The sequence below is a fragment of the Podarcis pityusensis genome (assembly GCF_964106645.2).
Source record: "Podarcis pityusensis genome assembly, chromosome: 6".
Classification (NCBI taxonomy): Eukaryota; Metazoa; Chordata; class Lepidosauria; order Squamata; family Lacertidae; genus Podarcis; species Podarcis pityusensis.
Window position 1 is genome coordinate 57,037,717 of NC_138030.1, and position 23,234 is coordinate 57,060,950.

General features: G+C 38.5%; 2 protein-coding genes across 15 annotated transcripts in view; one reads left to right on the forward strand and one right to left on the reverse strand.

Moving 5' to 3' along the window:
- LOC308479793 (doublesex- and mab-3-related transcription factor 2-like) overlaps positions 1 to 23,234 on the forward strand; it is an 81,884-nt gene that overhangs the window by 34,940 nt on the left and 23,710 nt on the right. For 3 of the 10 annotated variants that reach the window (XR_013987822.1, XR_013987823.1, XM_081010683.1), the window contains exon 5: positions 15,903 to 16,019. The exons of 5 other annotated variants lie outside the window; for them this stretch is intronic. The gene's annotated coding sequence lies outside the window, so the exon portion shown is untranslated. Of the gene's footprint in view, positions 1 to 11,966; positions 11,991 to 14,948; positions 14,972 to 15,902; positions 16,020 to 23,234 lie in introns of those variants that run through there. 2 more of the 10 variants (XM_081010680.1, XM_081010690.1) reach the window with 2 other exon arrangements.
- Positions 1 to 23,234, reverse strand: part of GLIS1 (GLIS family zinc finger 1) — a 204,017-nt gene that overhangs the window by 10,007 nt on the left and 170,776 nt on the right. For 4 of the 5 annotated variants that reach the window (XM_081010662.1, XM_081010664.1, XM_081010663.1 and 1 more), the window contains 4 exons: positions 22,950 to 23,082; positions 18,874 to 18,930; positions 15,824 to 15,974; positions 4,503 to 4,681 (listed from right to left, as the gene is read on the reverse strand). In XM_081010662.1, coding sequence (XP_080866788.1) covers positions 4,503 to 4,681; positions 15,824 to 15,974; positions 18,874 to 18,930; positions 22,950 to 23,082 — 520 coding nt within the window. The remainder of the gene's footprint in view (positions 1 to 4,502; positions 4,682 to 15,823; positions 15,975 to 18,873; positions 18,931 to 22,949; positions 23,083 to 23,234) is intronic. The other variant, XM_081010665.1, reaches the window with a different exon arrangement.

Genomic DNA, 23,234 nt, shown 5'->3' on the forward strand with positions numbered 1-23,234 from the left:
TCTTGTTATTTTCAGGCAAAGAAGGGGAAACATTTATATTGTTGTGGGTTTTTAAAAGCATTTTGTTCTTAAGCTCTTACAGATTTGTCGGTCCTTCATGCCAAAGTGTCTTTCAAGATCTAACACAGAGTAACAGCAGGAGCTTAAAACAAGGTTCAAATCCCATAACGATAGTGCAATTAACAACCACATGTGGTTTAGTACTGCAATCTAAACATGGAGCTTTTAAAAGGATTTCCAAACTCTTAAGGGGCTAAAATATGAACCATTCCATGGAACTGTATAAAATTGGTCTTTCTCCACCCCCCATCTCTTTTATTTTTGTAAGTTTCATAAAGTAACATTTCTATTTGTGTTAAGCGAAGTCCTGGCGGCAGCAGCAGAGTTGACATCCCCCCGCACCCCAAACGATTTCAGCATTCCTTCAGTTTGTCAGATTTAAATCAAATCTGTGGCAGCTAATTTCCAATGAAGAATTTCCCAAACACCCTGTCGGTTTAAATGATCACTGTTAAATGTTTTATGTGGAATAAAATGTAGAAGTATAACAGTTAATAAAGGAATCAACTGTGTTCCAAACATAACATTCAGTTACAATTTTGCTTTGAATGTGACACAGAAAAGCTGTAGTTAACCACATCACAAAGTATGCTCGTTGCCTCCATTTCCCTCAAGCCACAACCCAAAAATCTAAAGCACTTTTTAAACGAATGATGTAATGAGGAAATTATTGGAATATGCCTATTAAATGCCAATTCGTTCATGTCATTCCACTTAAATGTATGAGCACAAATAAGTCAAACTCGTCAAATTACATAAAATCTCTATGAAAAGACATCATGTAAGATATATAAATAGCTGTGCTATTTCATTTGGTTGCCAAATTCCTTCAACGCATAACAATTTCCATCTGATCCTACTTTAGCTGAAGTCAAAAATTCTGCTGGGTTTTTGTTTTCATCCATTGTCCATGCATTCTCATCCATAATGCGTCCAAATAGGATTTCTTTGAGACTTCTATTACCCAGAGGAAGGAGAAGTATAAATATGCCTTTTACTCTCATGAGCAAAGATTTTACATTTGGTTGACAGTTGTTATATTTTCATTTTTAGAGTTAAAAAAATTGAGCACATGCTACTACTTTACTAATTTAAAACACTCATTATAAGAAAATAACTTATTTTTAAGGATATTAATGACATTTACTTGGCCTGAAATTAAGGTAATATTTTGGTGTTTGGCTAAAATAATTGCTTTTTAAAACCTCTATGACACAGAACAATGAAAAAGCAACACTTCCCTCCAACAGGATGTGTGATTTTCTTATAGAATAAACTTATTACAATAGTTCAACAGTTATTCTGTATGTTTGTTTCTGCTTTACTCTTAAGCAGCTAAACCCTTGTGGTTTCATAGTTACTTAGCTTGTTACTGTAATGTGGTTATATGTTATTATCAGCTATCATAAATCAGCTATTGTGCTTCAGTGGCATTAATATTTTTAAATTTAATAACCTGTTCAGCTTCTGATCAAGTCAGCTTTTATGTAGGGACAAATAATGTATTGCAACAAGCTCCGTTTCATGTATTTTGTTGTCCACTGGAACCTTAATTGATTATGCCGCTTATGAAAGATTTGCTATGTCCATTTTCGCAAGGAAAAAATTGTTCTGCTTGTCATGGTTGCATGCAACAAGAACATGCAAAAATCAAATAAAAACATGAAAGATATGCAAGATTTAAAAAAATGAGAAAAGGTCTGGAAGTCTCCAGTTTGAATCCACTTTGTATTGCAAATTGTATTATTTGGATTCTGGACTGGATAAGTTACCGAATTCCTAAGGAACATGTTTCAAATAAGAATCGGAGACTGTCCATAAGATATTATGGGGAAAATAACAACTGTAGGATTGGGTTGGTAAAGAACAACGTTTTATTTTGTATTTTAATGACAGATTGATTTTATAGTTGCTTAGAAGCCATTTTGACATATCTGACCCCCAAACTAAAGCGTTTGCGATTAATATAAAAGATTATTTAGCTCATGCCCATCACCCTTAGAATCAGTGCTCGACAAATTAAATACAATGTGCATACTGGCTTTGAAATCTACAACTCAAACTATTTAAGGTTTAAAGCTTTTGTGCGTCAGAACACCACGTTAACATATTCTGAGATTAAATAGATTGAAGACTAAATAGAAAAATCCAACTTGCTTTGAATACTTATAGATGAGATCATTTCTGTAGGAATATCTTAGTGTGCATCAGCAAATATGAGATTTAATGGAGTTCTGAGTAATTAATTATTGAGAACAGCAGTCATACACATTCAAAAATCCATAAACTAAAATTGTTGTATGACACAGAATCAGAACACATTACAGAATACAGGGTTTATTTGCCCAATAATATAGGTAAAAATACCCCAATGGATGTCTGATAAAAATTATGGAACAGTGCACATACATTTTCTTTAAACATGGCCCAAAAGGGACAGCTGCTATAAAATTATGTCATTATGTAATGTATAGATAGTACATTACTCCACAGCTGAGAAATAACTACATAATAACTACTCGCCAATATATGCTGGAAGTGCCAAGAAATAAGAGGATTTTTACCAAATGTAGTGGGAATGTAAAGACACAGATTTTTTTTTTTGGGGGGGGGATTTCCTGAACTCTTAGATATAACTGTAGATATAACTGTAAGTTATAAAATTCAACTAGACCCTGTGTTCTTTTTCTTGAAATATGTGCATGATCTAGTAAGGTATGATCATATGATAACTGCTGCTAGGATAATGTTGGGTTTCAGTGATATATCCTAAAGAATGGACAGAAAAATTGTGCAAATTTGCCTCAGTGGTTAAATTGAGGCACTATATCAGATTTAAAGAAAAATATGAAATTGGGTGTATCCACTTCTGCAACCATACTTCCTCTTTCCCCGCGTGCCCCCCAAATCTGCTCCAGAGGGTCTCCCAAACCATCAGGATTAGATTTTGAGGGCACACAGAGGGCTGCAGGGGAGAGGGAGAAGCTTCATTGTGCAAGTTGGTGTCTGATGCATGAGTGGGCCAGGAGCATTGGTCACAACCCAGTGACAACTTACATTCATAACATAGAACCCTTTTGTTGACTATAGCAGGAGAAATGAGTTGTTTCCAGATATAAAACATGGTTTTGCAATGTTTTGGGTATACTTACGGTAACTATAAGATGTTTTATGTTATACAATGTATTTTTTTTGTAGTTTTGCTAATTAGTGTAAAATTACACTTTATTTCCATTTTTTTTTAAGCAAAGATAACTTTAAAGGGATTTAGGTTTGCTTATAAGCCTAGTTTCAAGACTTGTGGATTTTGGCTTAATCTACTCTAGATGTTTATCCTTTGTTGATGATAAACTGTTAATGTTTACTATCATTTTTTATTTGATACTGTCATTTGCTGATGCTTGTTGGCTGGTTTGTGGCCTTGCTTGAGCCACACAGACCTGAACTAGTCCAAAAAATACTAAACTCAGGAAATTTCCGCAGCTTACTGAGCTTGAGCCTTATACATCTTGTGTATAAGATGACTGCTAGTAGCCCTGCTTGTACCCAAATCAAATGGGCAATGGTGGGGACAGGTATATAATTGGAAGTGGGCTCAGATGGAGTGGGGATTTCCCCTGTGTGTTGCTCTTTTGTGCTAGCTTATACACAGGACATACTCTTTCCCAAAATCTAGGCAGTTGTCACCTGTAGTACTAAGGCCAACAAACATAAAAACATTTCACATTGGATGTCCACATTTTCAAAAGAGCTCTGTCTTGTTGAAAGGGCACCTTCCATTGAAATACATGGAAATTTGGCAGCACTAAACAGAACACACTATCACAGTTTCCACATCTGTATTTAAGCTCCTACTTCATTTGTACGCTTCAAAACCTATACAAAGCACTTGGTTGACACTGCATTAGCTTGTCAGGGGTGGCTGCTTCTACCAGTCATAAATAGTTATCATTGATCACAGATTACAGCCCATTATGCCACTGTTAATTATAGCGTTCCTCTTTCATACTGTAGAAGATGAAGTGCTTTCAATACAGAATAAATGTGGTGCAGTTGCCATTTGCTGCCTTAATGTAAGTAAGCACTGTAACCAATCAAACAATGCAGAGCGTCAATGAAAATATTAGCAGACCTTCCAGACATAACTAAACATTATGAGGAACATTTAGCTGCTGACAAGAATAGCAGCCTCAAACCCTTCTCGTCTATTATGGGTTGTACAACCGACTGTACTAATATCACCATACTCAACATGTTCCTACTATTTCTAGTCCACTTCACAGCATAAGTCATAGCACCATGATGTCAGGACAAGCAGCATGGTGCACTATCCCCTTTTTGGTCAGCTCTTTAAATGAATCTGCACACACATTTGGCATTTCTTGTACGCACTGTGCATCAACACACGCACACACATATGCATGAACATAGTATAGAATTACCTTGTGGTCCCTGCTGTGCAGACTGGTTTTGAAATTGCATATATGTTTTATTTGCTGAGAAGTGCTGCCCACTTGGAGATTGGCTGTGTGATGATGGGGAGCTGTGTTTCGGAAGTAGGGGAGGAGCAACTATGGTTTTCAATGGACTAACGAGAGGAGGATGAATATTTGGAACAATCCTAGAACAAGAAGGAAGAGCGAGAGAGATGATAAACTTGATCCCATATCATTGAGTGCATAAAACACTTGGGCGAGTGTAGCTTTAGAGTGTGTGTGTGTGTGTGTGTGTGTGTGTGTGTGAATTTTACTTACAATTCATGTAAGTTAAAAGTACAGTATTAATAACTATAAACCTGTCTGTGAGACATGACAGCAACAACAAAAATAGCTTAACAGAAATATACTTTAAAAACCAAGTTGGAATCTACACACATATAAAAAAACGCTATGAAAATGCTTTTTAAAAAAAGTTTTGAAAAATATATTGAATTTGTCATAGCTCACCATCACCATCTAGTGTCACATTTGTATATTGCACTTTACAACACACTTAAAATGTTTTATTTGCAGCTGTATAGCTGAGTCCCAAATCTCTAATCACTTGCAAAGTTTTACTGACAAGAGTTACAGAGTACATTGCATCTACTTCTCATAGCATAGAAGCACTTCATCCTTTTAAAAAGCATTGAGCTTTTAATTGATCAAAAATGCCTGAGATGGTTTGTTTTCCAGTTGCAAGAGCTGAGCTTCCTTCTTTGCACACAACCCCAGTATTATTATTTGTCCCACCACTGGCCCAAAAGCAACTTATTAAAAACTTCAAAAGGCTGAGGGCTGCTTCCTATTGATGCATTTACTACAAAAGATAATCATGCAGGTAACAAGTATTCCACAGTCATGTTTGAAATAAAGCAGGTGTGCTTATTAATTCATGAGCAAGTTCATTGAATGGTACCTGTCTCCACTGTTGAGGTTTCAAGCACATTACCAAATATAGGACAACAACAAGGCAGAAGGGAGACCACATACGATCCAATCAGAAGCCACAATGAAGCTAGCCCTGGCTTGGATTGTTGTAGAAAATCGCAGTAGTCAGCAAGAATGTTTGAAGATTTGAAGAATCCAGAGATTTGCATAATGAATGAAGGTTCTAACTGAGAAACCTATCACCATTCACTATCCTGTAAAGGCTCTCCCCATAGGGAGGGCAGTAAAGTGTCCTAACAATGTGAAGATTTATGACACTGATGCCTTAGGCATCCCCATGTACCTCAGGGTGGAGACAACTGGCGAAAGAACTTGTGGAAAGTACTTTTGATTGTGTTTCAGTTAGCTACTTGAAACCATAGGGCAAAATCCACCATGCAATCCATGCTCTGTTGAAAACCTTATTCATTTTGTTAGGAATTGTGTGTGAAAGAGTAGCAGTTAAGTGAAACCCTTCCCAGAATTTGTCTGGTTTGAATGGCACGGGCAGAGCAGAAGAGTGAGGCATCTGTGTTAGATTTATATAAGCAATGTGTAAACCAAGAATAATATGTTACACGTTTTGCCAGCCATATGGATGCAAGTACAGTATGGCATTTATTCTACAGATTATGTGTTTTCTTTGCTTCCGTCCTTGTACGTCAAACTCACGGGCAGATCGGCTGCCTAATTATTTGATATTGCTAGCGTTGTCTCATATACCTTTGGTAGGGAAAGTTACCCCTGATTCCATTCAGGTGTTCTGATAATTTAAAGGCTTTCAGTGTTCTATGCAGGGAGTCACTATAGCACAGAGATATGTGAGTGGATGCCATACTTCATTAATGGTGTTCCACTCAAAATTTAGGAGACACCTCCAACTAGACCTTCTCTGCCTGACACAATATGCTCTGAAGTGGGAAAAGAAAGGTATTGTGATGGATACATTAGGAATTCTTTGGAGCATTCTACAAATGGATTTTAAAAGACCATAAAGTACACAAATTTACAGCAGGGAACACAATCCTAACTCTGATAACGGTAACTGAACAACACACATTTTTAGTTACATGTCTGACACATTTAGGTATACCTGTAAAAATATTTTAGGTGTTTCATACACATACATCCTGATCCAGATGCAGCCATGGACAATAAATCCATATGAGATAAGGCACAACAAATCAAGTGAAATAACTGATGGTGCTGGATATGAATCACCACCATCATTAAACAGCACACTGTATCAGTCCAATATGCCTTGGATAAGCACTGTCATGCAGATGAGGGGACACATTGGTCTCAGCAAGGTGTGTGGATGCCTAGAGCAGGATGTGTGAAATGGCAATGGTCATCCAATTCCAACTGAAGTTTACAGCACAATCCTACGCCTATCTAATCAGACGTAGTCTGGCTGCACTGAGTCGGAACACAGTATGCCTCTAATACCAACATAAGTGGGAAAGCATATATTGCTTCAAGTTTCCCATAGGCATTGGATTGTCCAGTTTGAAGAGAGGATGCTGAATCAGATTGTCTGATCCAGCAAAGCTCTTCTTACATCTTTTGGAAGGTAGGTATAGACAAGCTTTATACGTACATCTTCTGCTTGATAACTGGTCTGACCCAGCTACTCAAAGTCATCTTCAGACATTCCTAGCTTTAAAAAACAAGAATTTGTTTTTGAAATGGTTTTGTTGTTTTCATTTTTGTATAAGACTCTTGGCTGAAACCCTGGAGTGCTACTTCCAGTCATTGTACACTGTACTGAGCTAGGTGGACCAATGGTCTGGCTCTGTTTAAGGCAGTTTCCTGTGTTCCAATGCCCTGCATTGAGAAGAGGCAATGTACATATTTTGTAATAAATAATGTCTCTGGGTTTACAGAATAAACTATTCCAAAGCCATTAAAGACTAAAGTTATGAAAAGGTAAGCCTTTTCCCACTCTAAAAAAGTAAAGGTAAAGGAACCCTGACAGTTAAGTCCAGTCTTAGACGACTTTGGGGTTGCAGCACTCATCTCGCTTTACAGTCAGCTAATCTTATTTAATGTATTCCTGACAACAGAAAATAGAGTACAGCATGTGTAATTGGTAACTACTTTAAGAGAATATAAAACTGAAACTCAAGAGAAATCCACTTCTCTTTTACTTATACTTGGGGTAAAATACGACCACAACAGAGACAGGGATGTTTCCAATATGAACAGCCTCACTTTGTTGTTGTTTTGGAAGGACAGCTTTGACTGTCAAATTCCTCTGCTAAACAATGGATCCCAATATTTCTTCCATTCATCTCAGCAGGAAGAAGATCAGATCCAGAGTTCAGTCCATCTGTACTTTATCTCAAATAAATTCCAATATGTTTTGTGATGTGGTGCTTGTCTGTACTTCAAACCATTTATCAAGTACTGTCAAATAGCATATAATAAATGTTGACATGGAGGGTGATTATTCATTGAATGCTAACACAAAGAAATGCAAAAGTATAGTAAAACCTCAGAGACTAAGGGCCGATTCATACATTATAACCTACCATTTGCTGGCATGTCAGACACTCACATCAGTGGTCTACATGACAGTATAAACAGTGTACTCTGAGAGGTGCACAAGGTGGACCAGGAGGTGGCACATTAATTTTGTGTGTGAGAGAGAAAGAAAGTTTAGGGTAAATGTCAGAAACTTGTCGAATGTTTATGTTGAACTGTAATACTTAAGATTTTAGGATGCCAAAGGGAAATATCAAAATTTGTAAAAACTACAGACCATTTTTTGATAACCAGCCAAGGGGAAACTTTAAGGACTCTTTTACAGAACTACTCATCTTGGTATAAGCATCAGTTAATTGGTTTGTGCCTCAAATTTGTTTATGCAGTCATGAAGTATAGGCAAGATTGAATGAAGCAGAATGGAATTCAGGGGAAAAAATCAAGAACTGTTTCCCCGACTTGAATGTTACTGACATAGTTGTCCATAAGAAATTGTAAGCACTGCAATATGGTATTTTCCCAGAGTTCACAATTCAGAGCTAACTGGTGTGATCTACAGTTGTCCTAAATTACTGTGCAAGGAGGTGTGGCAAAAGCATGATAGGATTCCTTGATTATGTAAACAAGCACCGTGCCAAATTGTTAGTTCAGGGTAGGAGCCATAAATTAGACACCTCAGGACGTATATTTTCCATGATTGTGTAAACAAGCTTTAAGTAAAATAATACTATACCAGTAAACTATAACAAATAAACGCAAAATGCCTCATTTATAAAAACTGCACTCTAATCACTCAAATTATTAAAAAAAAAACCTCTCAAGTCAGCTACAGGATCAAAAGACCAAAGCAAAATGAAAAGAAAGAGAAAAGGTTAACATCGATTTTCATCTCTTCCAATAATATTAAAAATGATGTGCAAAGCTCTACTAATCTAGTTTCTGGACGATGCCCAGTTTCTTGCCACGTGTTTCTTTTCTGGGCCCTACCCTCGGGGATTTTCTGTCAACACAAGCTCAGGAAATAGTTAAACCATTCAGTTTTTAGGGGGGGGGGGAACCCTCTATCTGAAGTTTGGTGAACTTTGCTACTAATCAGTCCCAGGTGCCTTTGCCTTATTTTACAGAATATGCAGGATTCCTTCAACAGCACAAAACTAAATCAGTCATTGTAGTTTACTCTCCCAAAGAACTGTTCTATTTTATAGTTTTACATTAATGTGTAAGCATGCAGCAATAAGCTTACTCTTGGATACTTGTATGCTCTACTACATTATATTGGAACTCAACAGAAACTCAGCAATATGCTTCTATCCTCTTCGTGAACAATGACTGCTCGGCTCAAGGGCTAGCAAAGGAAGCAATCACTACCAAGATCAGAATAACCAGGAATTCTTTTGTCATTCAACTTCAACAGGATATTTTTGACTCCCATGTAGTTTAGCACAGATACACCGGCCACTTGAATTTGCAACAAAACAAATGGGTCACAGTGCACAAAATATCAACATGGATTGACATGCAGAAGTTAACCAAATTTGAAATAAAACTCAAAACTAGTCTGACAAGTTTATCTTTTAAAAGCGGGAGGGGGGGCAAAGGTTATCAAGTGGAAGGAGGAACAGAAACAGTTCTACATCTTTCACAGATGAATGCATCTTTAAAGAAGGTGCTGGATGCTACCAAAGTTACCGTATTTTTCGCTCTATAACACGCACCCAACCATAACACGCACTTAGTTTTTAGAGGAGGAAAATCTGTAGGCATGCCACCTGTAGGCATTCCCTCCATAACATGCACTGACATTTCCCCTTACTTTTTAGGAGGAAAAAAGTGAGTGTTATGGTGCAAAAAATACGGTATACTTTTCAACAGTTTCCTTTTACTTTATTATTACAAAAAAAGTGGGACACTTCAATTTTAGCAATATTGAATGTTGTCAATATTTGTTGCCAGAACTGCATGTTGTCTGTAGGGAAAACTCTGCACCTAAATTCTGCCCTAAAAGCAAAATTCTGCACCCAATAAAAATTAAACAAGTAGTTTATTTTGCACAAGGACAGGCCTTTATATGCAGGAAATTTCACTATGGCTATAATTTTATGGGGGGAGGGCAGCGGTGGAACCCAGAAGGGCAACCACAGAAGGTGAAAAAGTCAGTGTGGTGTAGTTGAGCATTGAAGTTTACAGGGTAACACTGGGCCAGTCACTATCTCAGTCTAGCCTATAGCAGCACTCATTACCCCAAAGATGAGGCTCTGTCTCTGAAGGTCTTCAAGCAAAGGGTGGACAACCATGTTTTGAGGATGCTTCTCGCTCTGGATTTCCTGCATTAATTGGAGGGTTGGGTTAGATGGCTGCAAGGCCCCCTTCAACTCTGTGGTTCCCCCGAAAAATATCCAGCATTGCTGTTCACTATTGAGACTAGCCCTCTCCTACAACACTTTGCTCTCTTCCACACATCTGTGCCGAACGTAGAAATAACATTCCATGATAAAGAAATTTTTTTCCTGAATCCTTCTTATTAGAATCCAACTTTGAAACCAGAAGGTTCATCACGCTGAAATGCCGCATAGTTGATATGCACCAAAGCTCAATAAATATTTAACACTACACTAAATCAAATTTGTGTACCTAAAAGTAGTATATGTGTTTTTTCCACAAACCACGCTTACACTATCCACACAAACAAGAACCTTACAGTACAAAGCTGCTGCCAAACCTTTAGTAGAAGAATGCAGATTAATATACAGTGTACTTCTGGTTAAGAACTTAATTCGTTCTGGAAGTCCGTTCTTAACCAGAAACGGTTCTTAACCTGAGGTACCACTTTAGCTAATGGGGCCTGCTGCGCCGCCGCCACACAATTTCTATTCTCATCCTGAGGTAAAGTTCTTAACCCGAGGTACTACTTCCAGATTAGTGGAGTCTGTAACCTGAAGCATTTGTAACCCGAAGTGTTTGTAACCTGAGGTACCACTGTACTGTACTTAATATTCATAATATTCAGTGGCTATCCCACATACAAGAGTGCAAAAATTCAAATGTCACCCACCAATTGAAAAATAGCACAATTATAGCCAATATAACGTGGATATTTAACACAAGTTTTTTGTCCCCTAGAAAAAACCAGTAGATTTGTCTTCCTTACTGGAATCACCTACATAAATTTGCTTTGCAGATGCCTTTTGAAACACACCCACTCTTTGGCAATGACACGCTATGACCTAGAATATCTGGATTGATATGCTAAAAGTTGGTATGTGGCGGGTTCCTTCCTTGCTAAAGATGTCTATCTAGCCCCTTTCCAACTCTTGTTATTCTATGAAGAGTGTTCTATAAAAACAGTTCAACATATCTAGTCAAAATGAGCAAGCTGGGACCAGCATTGAGACCTGTGGGAGACATAACAGTTTGTGGGCACAAGATATACTTACTAGTACATACACACCACATTCTACACCACACATATAGCTGTAAACTTTTTTTTAGTGCAGACAACTCTTAAGATGCAGTGTTGTTTTTCCATCTTCAGGCTGCCACAAATCAAATTTTACTATCTTCACAACTGGTGAAATTAAACAGAGCTTGTCATTATTTATGGTGAGTGTTGTAACTAATGCTAAAATAACACTTCACTACCTGAAACATTTTTTAAAAAAAACTGGATCATGACAAGGTCCACTTTCTATATGCCAAAATATTTCTAAATCAAACACTTCTCCTTTAATTAATATTAATATAAATTAGTATAAAATTACTTGATCCAGCATTCTGTACACTTCACACACTTCTTTATTGAAGAGAAAAAAATATTATACATCTCATATGTAGCCAGGGTAAATATATTTGGTAATGAAGTCAGATTTTGTTAGAACATTTTCAAGTAAATTAAATAATTTTTGTCAAACTATTTAAATGTCTTAGCAAACCATTTGGGAAAACTGAGAGCTGCACTTGTTATTGACTTTGGCAAAGAATGGTATAACAAGGGCTTTTTTTTGTTTTAAAAAGGTTCTAAATCAAAATCTTAGTCTTTCTGTCAAACGTGAGTAGACTTCTTGTGCTCTGCTTCTTGTAGCTTTTGGCTTCTCCCATATTTGATGACTCAATCATTACGTTTTTTTGATAGCAATCATTTTGGTCCGTCCCAAAGACTTAAACCCAGGAATCCAACCTTGTCATCACATTGGTTCACAGTGTAGAAATTCTGTACATGTACTTAAACATGGAGGCTGAGATAGGTGATGAATGAGGCAAAACATTGCAGGCTTGCCAGAAGTGTATAGCAGCTTGCATAAAAAAGGATAGTGATGGGTTTTTATTTAATTTGTGCCATATACATTTTTATCTGAGGGAATGCAGGTGCACTACAGCAAGGTTGGGAACTTGTGCCCTCCATATGTTGCACTCCAACTCACATCACCCGCAGTTGTCATGGCCAATGGTAAAGGAGAATGGGAGTTGCAGTCCAGCAAGATATGGAGAGCCACATGTTCTTCATGTTCCCTTTGCTACAATTAACTGACAAGGTGTAAAATTTCAGTAGCCAAATCGCACTGAATGTGTATTCTTTTGTTGATAAGCCAACAAACACTGCCAATTGTGTGTGCACATATATTTAAAGCATCCCCCGCAAAGAATCCTGGCAGTTGGAGTTTATCCCTCACAGAGCTACAATTCCCAGCATCAGATAACTATTTGACTGTTAGAAAACAATTGAAGGCAGCCCTGTATAGGGAAGATTTTGATGTTTCATTGTGTTTTTATATTTTGCTGGAAGCTGCCAGGAGTGGCTAGGGCAACCCAGTCAGATGGTTGGCATATAAATAATGAAGTAGTAATAGTAGTTGTTGTTATCCTTAACAAACGACGGTTTCCAAGGTTCTTGAGGGAGGAAATTGCACCTTAAATGTATGGTGTATATGTAGTCTTAGTATGCATAAGTAATATTAGGTGTAAGATTATCATATACTCTCAAAATAAACGCTGGCACATACAGTCATCCCATCACAAGCCAAACTTAATCTCTATGCACAAAGATCTGATTTATTTACATTATATTAAACTAAGATTTATATTCTGATCTTTGCCTGGAGGTCATAGGGTGGGTTAGAACAACAGGCAACATGAACAAAATAAAATCCGCACACACAATTTAAGTAGCAAAACATTTAAAACCAATATTCAATATTTTTCAATCTGCCACTGCCAAGAACCCCTAGCCAAAAATAAATAGGGTCCTTAAGTACATATGGGTAGTCCCATATTGAGGCCAATTCAAGTCTAATTTGATTTTCCACAATAATATAGGTCACAATGTATTAGAGATATTATTTAGATTTGAAACCCTGCAATTAAACTAAAGGCTATTTAAAAAAAAAATTGTATATTTTAGTACATTTGCTAATAATATATTTAACACTACAATTACTTTGCAGTTTTAATGCTAGTCAAAATATACCACCAACAATCAAATCACCATATGACAAAATTAGGTAACACAGTTTTAAAATAAGCATGTAAACATACTATGCTGAAATTTCATAGTTAGTTTTCAGAGGTTTGCATCATAGCTAGAGCCTTTTCATTATTTTAGGTTTCAATCCTATACACATTTACCTGGGAGTAAGTTCCATTGAACATAGGTGAGTTTACTTCTGAGTAGATGCACAAAAGATTGTGCTACTACTCTTGTATTAGGTTAATGATAGGCTGCAATCTTAAACAGACTTTGGTGTGACTTACTTATGAATAAACATGGATAAGATGTGATTGTTCATTATACTGTTTGCTTTGCTTAAGTACCCAAACATTGGAATGTAATAGATTAGCATGCTCTTCCATGACATGGCTAGTAAAAAAACAACAACTTTTTAATCTAGTTGTGACCAAAGCCAGTAAATACCAATACAGGCATCCCCAACCTTCGGCCCTCCAGATGTTTTGGACTACAATTCCCATCATCCCTGAACACTGGTCCTGTTAGCTAGGGATCATGGGAGTTGTAGGCCAAAACACATGGAGGGCCACAGGTTGGGGATGCCTGTACTTATATATCCCTCGCAACTGAAGCTTATAGTGGGACATTAAATAAAAACTTGAATCATTTTGCTAAGTTCATTCCACACTATAGGAACTGACTTAACCAAAATGGAGACTGCTTCAATGGGAAGGAATAAATCAGTAGTGCATAGCCAAGCAACAGATTGTGAAAAATGGTTTATCTGAAATAGGTTTATCTTGAAAGTCCAAATCAATTCCTATGCATGTGTGGGATACAGTCTGTCCCACAAGTACAGTTTTATTAGTTGTCCATTGTATCAAAAATATTTCATAAAGTGCAATTTATTTCACTGTTTATTTATGTACAATTACTATCTTGTTTTTTTAATTAGAAATAAAAATAAAAATAAAGGATTGAAGTTTATAAAACAATTCTACCACACTAAAGTGTCACCATTCTCAGAAATGTCATTTAAAGTTTATATATGCTTATTTCTCACCAAAGAAGAAATTCATGTAATTCCCAAGATACATTCATGTATTCCTCACCATTGAGCAGATGCCAAGTCATTAAGCCAATAATTCTCAGATGGTAGAAAAGGTCATCCCTTAAAGTGATATGGGAGAACACAAGGTTCCAAGGAGTGATGGGATCCTGAGCCAGGTGGCAGGATCCTCTCAAGAGCTGAGGCCTGGCAGTGGATTCTCATAGATCCATATTAGATTTGTGGACATGACTGCAACATCAAGCCCCCTCCGCCCTCCCAATGATCTGGGAACAGAGTTGCTTGGTTCTTAAATTTCTTAAATTTAGGAAAGGGTCAGAGCAATCCTGTTTGATTCAGTGTGGTCCTAAGAATGCCCAGGTTGCATGTTCGATCCCCATATGGGACAGCTGAATATTCCTGCATTGCAGGGGGTTGGACTAGATGGCACTTGAGATCCATTCCAACTATGATTCTATGATCATTTCCTCTATTTCCAATTCAGGCCTTGGCGTATGTACCCAGAACAGCATCACCTACCAGGGCAAAGTACCAGCAGATTCAGGGTAAATCAGGAGTTTGCAGGGAGAGGACAAAGGGGGAGAAAGCCTCCAAAACATCCCAGTGAAAACTCAATGCCAAGGAATGCTGACCGAGAGAGAGAGTAAACCCTGGAAACTGTGTGGAAGGGGGAGTGAAAGTGGGTGGCTGGAGAAGGAGGCCAAAGGATATAAAAAGGGTACAGAGGACAGTCTCATTGTCTGGATAGGCCATTTCCTGAGAAGCCATTTTAAAACATTCGGGGGGGGGGGGAGTCAGAACTGCACCTAGAAATCAGTGGAGATAATCAATACAGTGGTACCTTGGGTTAAGAACTTAATTCATTCTGGAGGTCCGTTCTTAACCTGAAACTGTTCTTAACCTGAGGTACCACTTTAGCTAATAGGGCCCCCGTGCAATTTCTGTTCTCATCCTGAAGCAAAGTTCTTAACCTGAGGTACTATTTCTGGGTTAGTGGAGTCTGTAACCTGAAGAGTCTGTAACCTGAGGTACCACTGTATTCTAATGTGCACAAGTATGTTCCCTCAAAAACCCACCTGGAGAAAGGATCCTGCAAACAGCCCACCAAGAGGAGAGCATGCTCAGTGGGCACAGAATGCTGACAGGCTGTTGTGGGGAGGGAGAATGGAATGGAGTGGCTGTAGCCCTGGAGAGAAAAACACTCCACACTGCTCTAATGCCAGTGAGGGGGCTATTTCCACAATCCAAATATATTACCTGCAACTGGAGCCTGTATGCACACAACTGCATACATGCATCAACACACATTCATCTGTCAAACATTGGACTGCATTAAAAACACATTCCTAGGCAACATACCCTTCTCTGGTGCCTTCTATGGGTGACATATGATGGTGTGAACTGGTGAGGGCGGACTCAAGCATATGTTGTTTTGCAGGTATATCATGAGATGGTGGCAGGAGACCAGGTGACGGTCCATTGTGGTTAGTGCTGGAACCTGTGTACATGCCTAAGGAGGAAAGAGAAAAGTTGCCAGTGAAGAAGCTCAGCCCTGAAAAATGTAAACTTTTGTTTAACCTCTCCTTAGGGCAGATGTCTCAAAACAGATGTGACAGGCTAGGTCCCTGCCATGAATTGCTTTATCTAGAAACATGTGCACCACTGCAATTGTCTCATGACAATGGTCCCTCCAGGCTAGCTAATCAGTGCCAGGCAATGAACAGGAGCATTAAATCATCTTTTTACTATATTCATACTACTTTATTTTCTTGAGTAGTACTAGTATTGGCATTGTCAGGTATAGGCTTTAAGATTTACATTCATAGGAGACATGTGAACATACTGACCTGTAGAAACAAAAGGAAATGTAAATAAGTACACCTCACCCTGGAGCAGCTTTTCACATTTCTGAGCAAACAAGTAAGGAAGCAAGCAAACAAACATACATACAAATGAAACAAATTCAGATGCCATATGGTTGTATAAATGTATAATCATATAAACAACATTTTGTACAGCAATAACAACAAAGAAACATGAGGGGAGAAACCAAACCTGTGAGAAAATCAGCATTCATTGTGGAGACAGGAATGTATGCCATCTGAAAGGAGGATGAGGAAAGCTGGGCTCAGGCCACAGTGGGTTTAAAAAAAACCCCCAATTTCTGTTTTTATATATATTTATATGTAGCCTGAGTCTCTTCCTGAGACGCATCCCTTCAGCTCTTGCCATTTCCCATCAGACCATTTCCTAAGAAAGATGAGCTCTGAATTTTCCAGGCAGTTTCACACAGTCATGCGTATACCTGAGAAACATGCTGAGAAACATTACTTTTTGATCTGAAAGTGGGGTGGGTGGAGAACAATAGGGAACAGAATAAGGTGCCTGTGCCCTGGCTTTTTCCTGGTTTCAGGGAGTTGTGCACTTCACAACATCTTTTTCTGCAAATGTATTCCCCACCAGCTTTACAACAATGCCTCAGTAAGATAGAACCAATGGCTGTTCTCTTCCCCACCCCCATCTGCATAATGATCCTTTCAGGCAGCAAAGAGAACAAATACTTTGTTCAAGTACTATGTATTATATACATATACTCCCGTTAGGAAGGACAGGTGCAGTTTCAGTGATGTAGCATGTTACACTCCTGAGCCCAATAAATAAATTATATCAGCATGAATAAGTGAAAGTGGGGCTGGTGTGTTAGTAGAAAGAGATTCAGCAGGGAAGACTATCCCCACCCTTTCTCCCAGATCTCCATGTATCATACTTAAACCTCATGCCTAGCAAGGGCATGAGCAAAAGGGCTCTTATCCCACAGCTCTCAGCCAAGGGTGAGCAGCTCGAGCATGATACATTGGCCAACGGAGCATGAGATGAAGCAGACCACATTTCTGGTGGAGAAGGAGAGCCCAGCATCTGGTTGGCTGCAACAATCTGAGTTGATGGTGACCTTGAGTGTGAGGTTGATGCTTGTGTCTGCTACCAGTGGTGGTGGCTTGTTTAACTTCATGACCTCTTTTAGTCTGGCTTGATACTCTCCACAATTTTACTTTCTCATTAACTTCAGTTATTTTGGAACAGGCTGATGTAGGATTTGTATTTAAACTGAGTGAGCTAGCTGCACACATCCATGTTTTTACAAGAAGGGCTCCAAACCACAAGACCCATTTTGTGTTATGTGAAAGTCCCTCTGGGGAATATAATGACAACCTATTACTAACAGTTGGGAAAATATTGTTCTATCACTTATTCTCTGCAGACAGTATCATTGATTCTACCTCTGCTTTCATTTGTATGTCTGTGTGGTTCCAGGGTGTTATAATTTCCTTTTGGAACAGTCTTTTGATGCTGAATTCATGCAAGTGACATTCAGATGACATTTAAAAAAGATGTAACACATCATTGCTAGACACCACATAGCTGCTACTTTAATTATTTGACTGGAACTCAGATTGTATAAATAACTAATTTAATATGAGAGAAGAGGAAGAAAAATCCAACTGTTTTGATGTTTGGACAACTGGAAGAGTAATGGAAAGAGCTATTTCCTTTCAGGGGAACCTGTATTGTTCCAAAGTCCAAACATTTGGATATTGCAATTTGGGGCAGATGAAAGGACTATCAGTATTCATGTGGAGAACACAAAATGAAATCACATAACTATTGATTTCAGGCAGCAAAAAGCTCTATTTGGATCTAGATTTAGCAGCTTAATCACATCAACAGAATTACATTCTCCTAATTCAGGTTTTTCTTTCACGACCGTAACATGGGGATAGGGGGCTTTTCCTTTTCCTGCCACTGCTGTTTCAGTTCAGACCAGGGCCTCCACACATGCAATATGCATAATACTCAAGTGCAAAGCATGTGATTTAAAGTCACATTACATTTGGCTTTAATACCATTTAAATCAACGGGCTTAAGCACAACTAATTCTGCACAGGTTGACAAATTTGACCTTTCCAGCATGAAATGCATTTTCTGGCTGCTTTTGGATATCACAAAATTATCATGACTAAGCATTAAGGGTTGGGATCCAGACTTAGGTTAGACCCACTGAAATCAATAGGACTTCGGTTAGACTAACTTAAGCTTCATTGGTTTCAATGGCTCTGTTCTAAACATGACTTAAGTCTAAACGCAGAAACACCATTCTGTGACAGAGCAATGATCTACCCCAAGCATTTGTGGCCAGTAGCCAGACAGGTACCATTGGTTACCATTTTGTGTTAATCCCTAGCAATTGGCACATATACGGTATCTAAAACCAGATGCTCAATAGGAGAACTCAGTTACTTCTTCCCAACTGGTCTTAGGCAGTCGTTCCATATTTTTGTACAGCAATTGAGGGTAATATGATTTGAGTAGTGCTTTTGCAACTGCATAGCATTTAACATTGAAACACGTACCAAGTTTGATATGGGTACCCACTGTAGGGAACTCCAGATTCCTGTAGTAGCATATACCTGTATAAGGAAGAGACATGAGTATAAGGAAGACACATGAGCCCTTTTCAGATATGAATTTGTACACTGAATGAATAAGAGAATGGGGGTGGCATCACAGTGGCAGCTTCACCCCTTACCTACATGCATTAAAATACCTTTTGAAAGCTCACATGCATATGGGTAGAGCCCTCTACACATGGAGCTGCATACACAAGGCTCTGTTGAGGCATATTAATGAGTATGCATTGGATATGGAGTACAGACTACCACCACCATGCTACTGCTCTGTGCAAATTCACATCTGAAAAGTGTTGGAGAAGTTTCTCAAAATTGTATGTAACTCTAGTATGAGCTTGGGCTTTTTGCTCACATTCCATCACTGATTGATAACTAGTCTCCAAAGAGTAGACATTTTAGGAGGTGTTGTCTGTTTGGAGAACATCACCATAGCCACAGAATAGTGTGTGCACTGAAGTCAGTGAAGTGCCTGTTGGTTTGATGAGAAAATACTCTACCCTGCATTCTGTACAAATTCCTATTTGCACATCCTGGAAAGCTGTGCACTTTCATAAAAGCAAAGGTCTCCCTGGACGGATCCTAAAGCATGAAACCATTGAGTTGTTTCAGTCCCTTAATGTACATTCAAGGGAGGAACGGTCGCCAAGGTGCAATGTACTGCACATAAGCCCTATAAATGCTGTCTTCCTACTATGTACCTCAGCATGGAAGGGAGTACCTTGGGCTTCTTAACACATTAACCACTTCGGTTTATAAATACATGCCATCCATCAAAATCTAAATGGTTTAACCTTTAGCACTAACATCTGTTACTAAACTAGCATTGCAGACCATCTGGGATAAGGGCTTTTTGGGGTTTCTGCCAAGTAACTGCAGCAAAAAACAAAACCAAAAAGGTGCAGAAAATACAGAGCTAGACGAAATGCCAAAAGAGAGTGAGCAAGAGAGTCTTCTGCATGCACGACACTACTTGACCTACAAATTCGTCCATCATCTGCCTCACAACAGAAGTCAGTGTGGCCCAGAGGATTGTTGCACTTGGATCTGATAGACCTGAGTTCATATACCACAGGGCTGGGACACCTTGGTTTAGAGGGACCCCCAGTTTGACTCAGCAAGGATCTTATGTTCCTGAGCATTTTCATAAATAGTGGATAGTAGATTGAGGTTTCAACGTTATGCTAAAGCACCACATTAGGACTTTTTAAAAATGCAGAATTGTAATGCCCATGTATTGTGATTACAGAGAGCATTCATCTCAGATATTCTCTACTTCTAGCCCAAGCACAGGCAGGCTTGCTTTGAAGTTTGGCACAAGGGATAGGAGGCTTGAAAAATGATTCATATCTGTATGTTCGCTTTCATCCTTGACATATTTTAAATATGCCGCAGCCTTAGTTTAGGTGGAAAGGTTCTTGGTAATCCAAGTAATCCCAGTGGCACAGCACTCTGTACCTTAATGCTGTGGTTTCTTTGACAGAACAGCCCAGCATAAACAAGTATTTTCAAGCAGAATAAAGGGAAGCTGTGTATGGTGAATTTGACTTGCACGTTACTTTTTGAAGCATGTGTAGTCTACTATGTACACTACACAGGAATTTCAATTCCCAAACATTTTATTAAAGCTCCTACCAATGGAATTCTACCTCTGCTTGAGACCCACCTGTTGGTTCCAATTACTAACTTGGAAGAAGAACGTCTTTAGTGCTTTGTGCTCTATCTTATACATTTACTGGCAGCTTGGCATCCCACCCATAGTACCACTGGACCCACCTACAAGGCTATAACTCACTGTTCTTCAGTTAGCTGAAGTGTTAGCTTAGCCCCTTAGTCATGTCCTGAACCTAAAACTAAGCTTAAGCACAACTCCGCTTGCACCTTTCCATCCCCTGATATGCCCACCTCTGCCTTTCTTACCTATTCACCTCTTTGACTCTTCCACATTGTAGGGTCCTTGGGCAGGGATCTCTCGTTTGCTTATGACTCATTAAATATAGAAATACAACAACAAATAATAGTCACAACAACTTGTGATGAGAAACTGTGCCAACGTGACATACAAGAGGGTTTTTTTTAAAAAAAAACAGGACTTAAATGATGCGCCTCATTTAAATCAATTTAAAAATATTGATTTTAAAAATATTGTGGGTAATGTTTAAAAAATATTGACTGGCTGATGTGCCCCAAAACAAAACTAATTATAACAGTGTTGCAGATGAGGTCCTAGATAAACAGCTTCTTTGAAGTGAAGACTCTGGAAAATTTATTTTTCTATTTTGTTATCAACTTTAAACAAACAAACAAGGCATGTTTTTCTGCTGATACAACTTACTGAGAGAGAAGGCCTAAACCACTACGAACAAAGAAACTATGGTTTCAGTTTTAGCACTATCAAAATTTATGACATAAATAATGAATAAGCCTGTTTCTTAAGCAAACAGTTACAAATTGAAAGCTCCCTGCTCCACATCTCCAGGGAGCCTTTACTTAAATACATGGCATAATGGCCGGTGTTGCACTAGGACTGGACTTCCAAGCCAAAAACCAGGACCAGCCCCATGACAATCCGGAGAGTGGCAGATGATGGAGACATTGGCAACCAGACCCAGGATCAGCACCTTGGTCTGGCATGAATTATTCCAGGAGGACCCACCAGGACTGACACTGGTCACTGCGGCACCCTGTGTGTGTGTGTGTGTGTGTGCGCGCACACACACACACACACACACCCACACACACACACATACTGTATACAGGGGGTGGTTGTCTAAGTATTCATTAGGTTACAGGTGATGATTTTATTATTTTTTTAGATTATCCTTTTCTACAACAAAATAGTGCTTATTCACAAATAAATATGTATGGCAGCAATGGCAGTAGACACAAACTTCATTTTATCATTGTAGTCATGATGGTGCCATGATTTATTACTATTATTATTATTTATTAAATTTTAATACCGCTCTTCATCCGAAGATCACAGGATGGTTCACAACACAAAAAACAAAATGAGAACACAAAATACACAATAAAACAAACATGAACAAACCAATAACCCCCGCTCCCCCAAAACACCTTTAAAAGGCAATAGAGTGTTAATTACCCAAAGGCCTGGTAATTTTTATTTTTATTTTTATTATTTATGCAAGTTTAAAATGCAAAACTGCACATGCTCGAAATATCTCTTTTAATCAGATTTGGCACACTGTTTTTGTGCTCTAACACATCAGGAATGTAGAAGCAGTTGGAAAGCTTAGTATGGTGCTTGGGGAGCGGGGAGAAGACAAATGTTAATTGTGTGCTTTGTAACTGCAGTGGTACACAGGACAGCCTGAAAGGATGTCCCATTAAACCCAGGATCTAAAATTACATAGGTGCTCGACTGGCAATGGCAGAAAATTTGTCTGATGGCCAATTCACATGGGTACCATAAACATGAACTGTCCATCAGACAAATTATGGACTGCTGGAAAAATAATCACAAACATGTTTGAACCAAAAATACACACCAGCTGTAAACACTCTTTGAGAAGACTCATTTCAAGCCAACTTCTAATTATCTGCAAATTTTAATTGCAACAATGCATGGTTATCAGCCAATGCATTTAGTCCTATCAGTGCTTTTTTCCCTAGAAAAATAGGTGCTGGTACTCAACTTGAAGTTGTTACAGTAAGTGTCACACTTTTTAACAACAAAAAGAGAGGTGTCAGTAATGCGTACCCTTGAGTACCCCCCTGGGGGGGGGAAGCACTGGTTCTACTTTGAATGTATGGAAACTTTTTCAAAACCTCAGATTTCAGAATTGTATTTATTTGCTATGTCACATTCTCTCTCCATGAACTTCAGTGTATTATTTCAGCCTTACAACAACCTTGTGTGGCAAGGTGGACCAAGGGATAGTGCCTTTGCCTAAGCCTACCTGATAAGCTTTGTGGCTAGGTGGGGATTTGAATCTTGGCTCTGTGGGCACCAGACTGGATGGCGCATGCTATCGTGTATCTTTGAGAAATGTTCCTACCTGTTATTAGATCATGGTGGCCCATTGATCGCCCACACTTGCCATCCAAAATGTGTTGTGAAGAAGGGTGGAGTTGCTGCATAGCTAAGCATTCACTTAGTATGTCTTGTTCAGCATCAGAGCATGAGTGTAGCTAAAGGGGAAGGATAAAACAAAGAGATTTTCATTTCAAAGTGCAGAACTAAAGTGCAGTTAATTGGATGCATATGCTTTTTTGCTTATAGCCTACATATATAAGGAAGAAACAAAATGCCATTGTTTCCAGGACTAGAGTAATTGAAGATA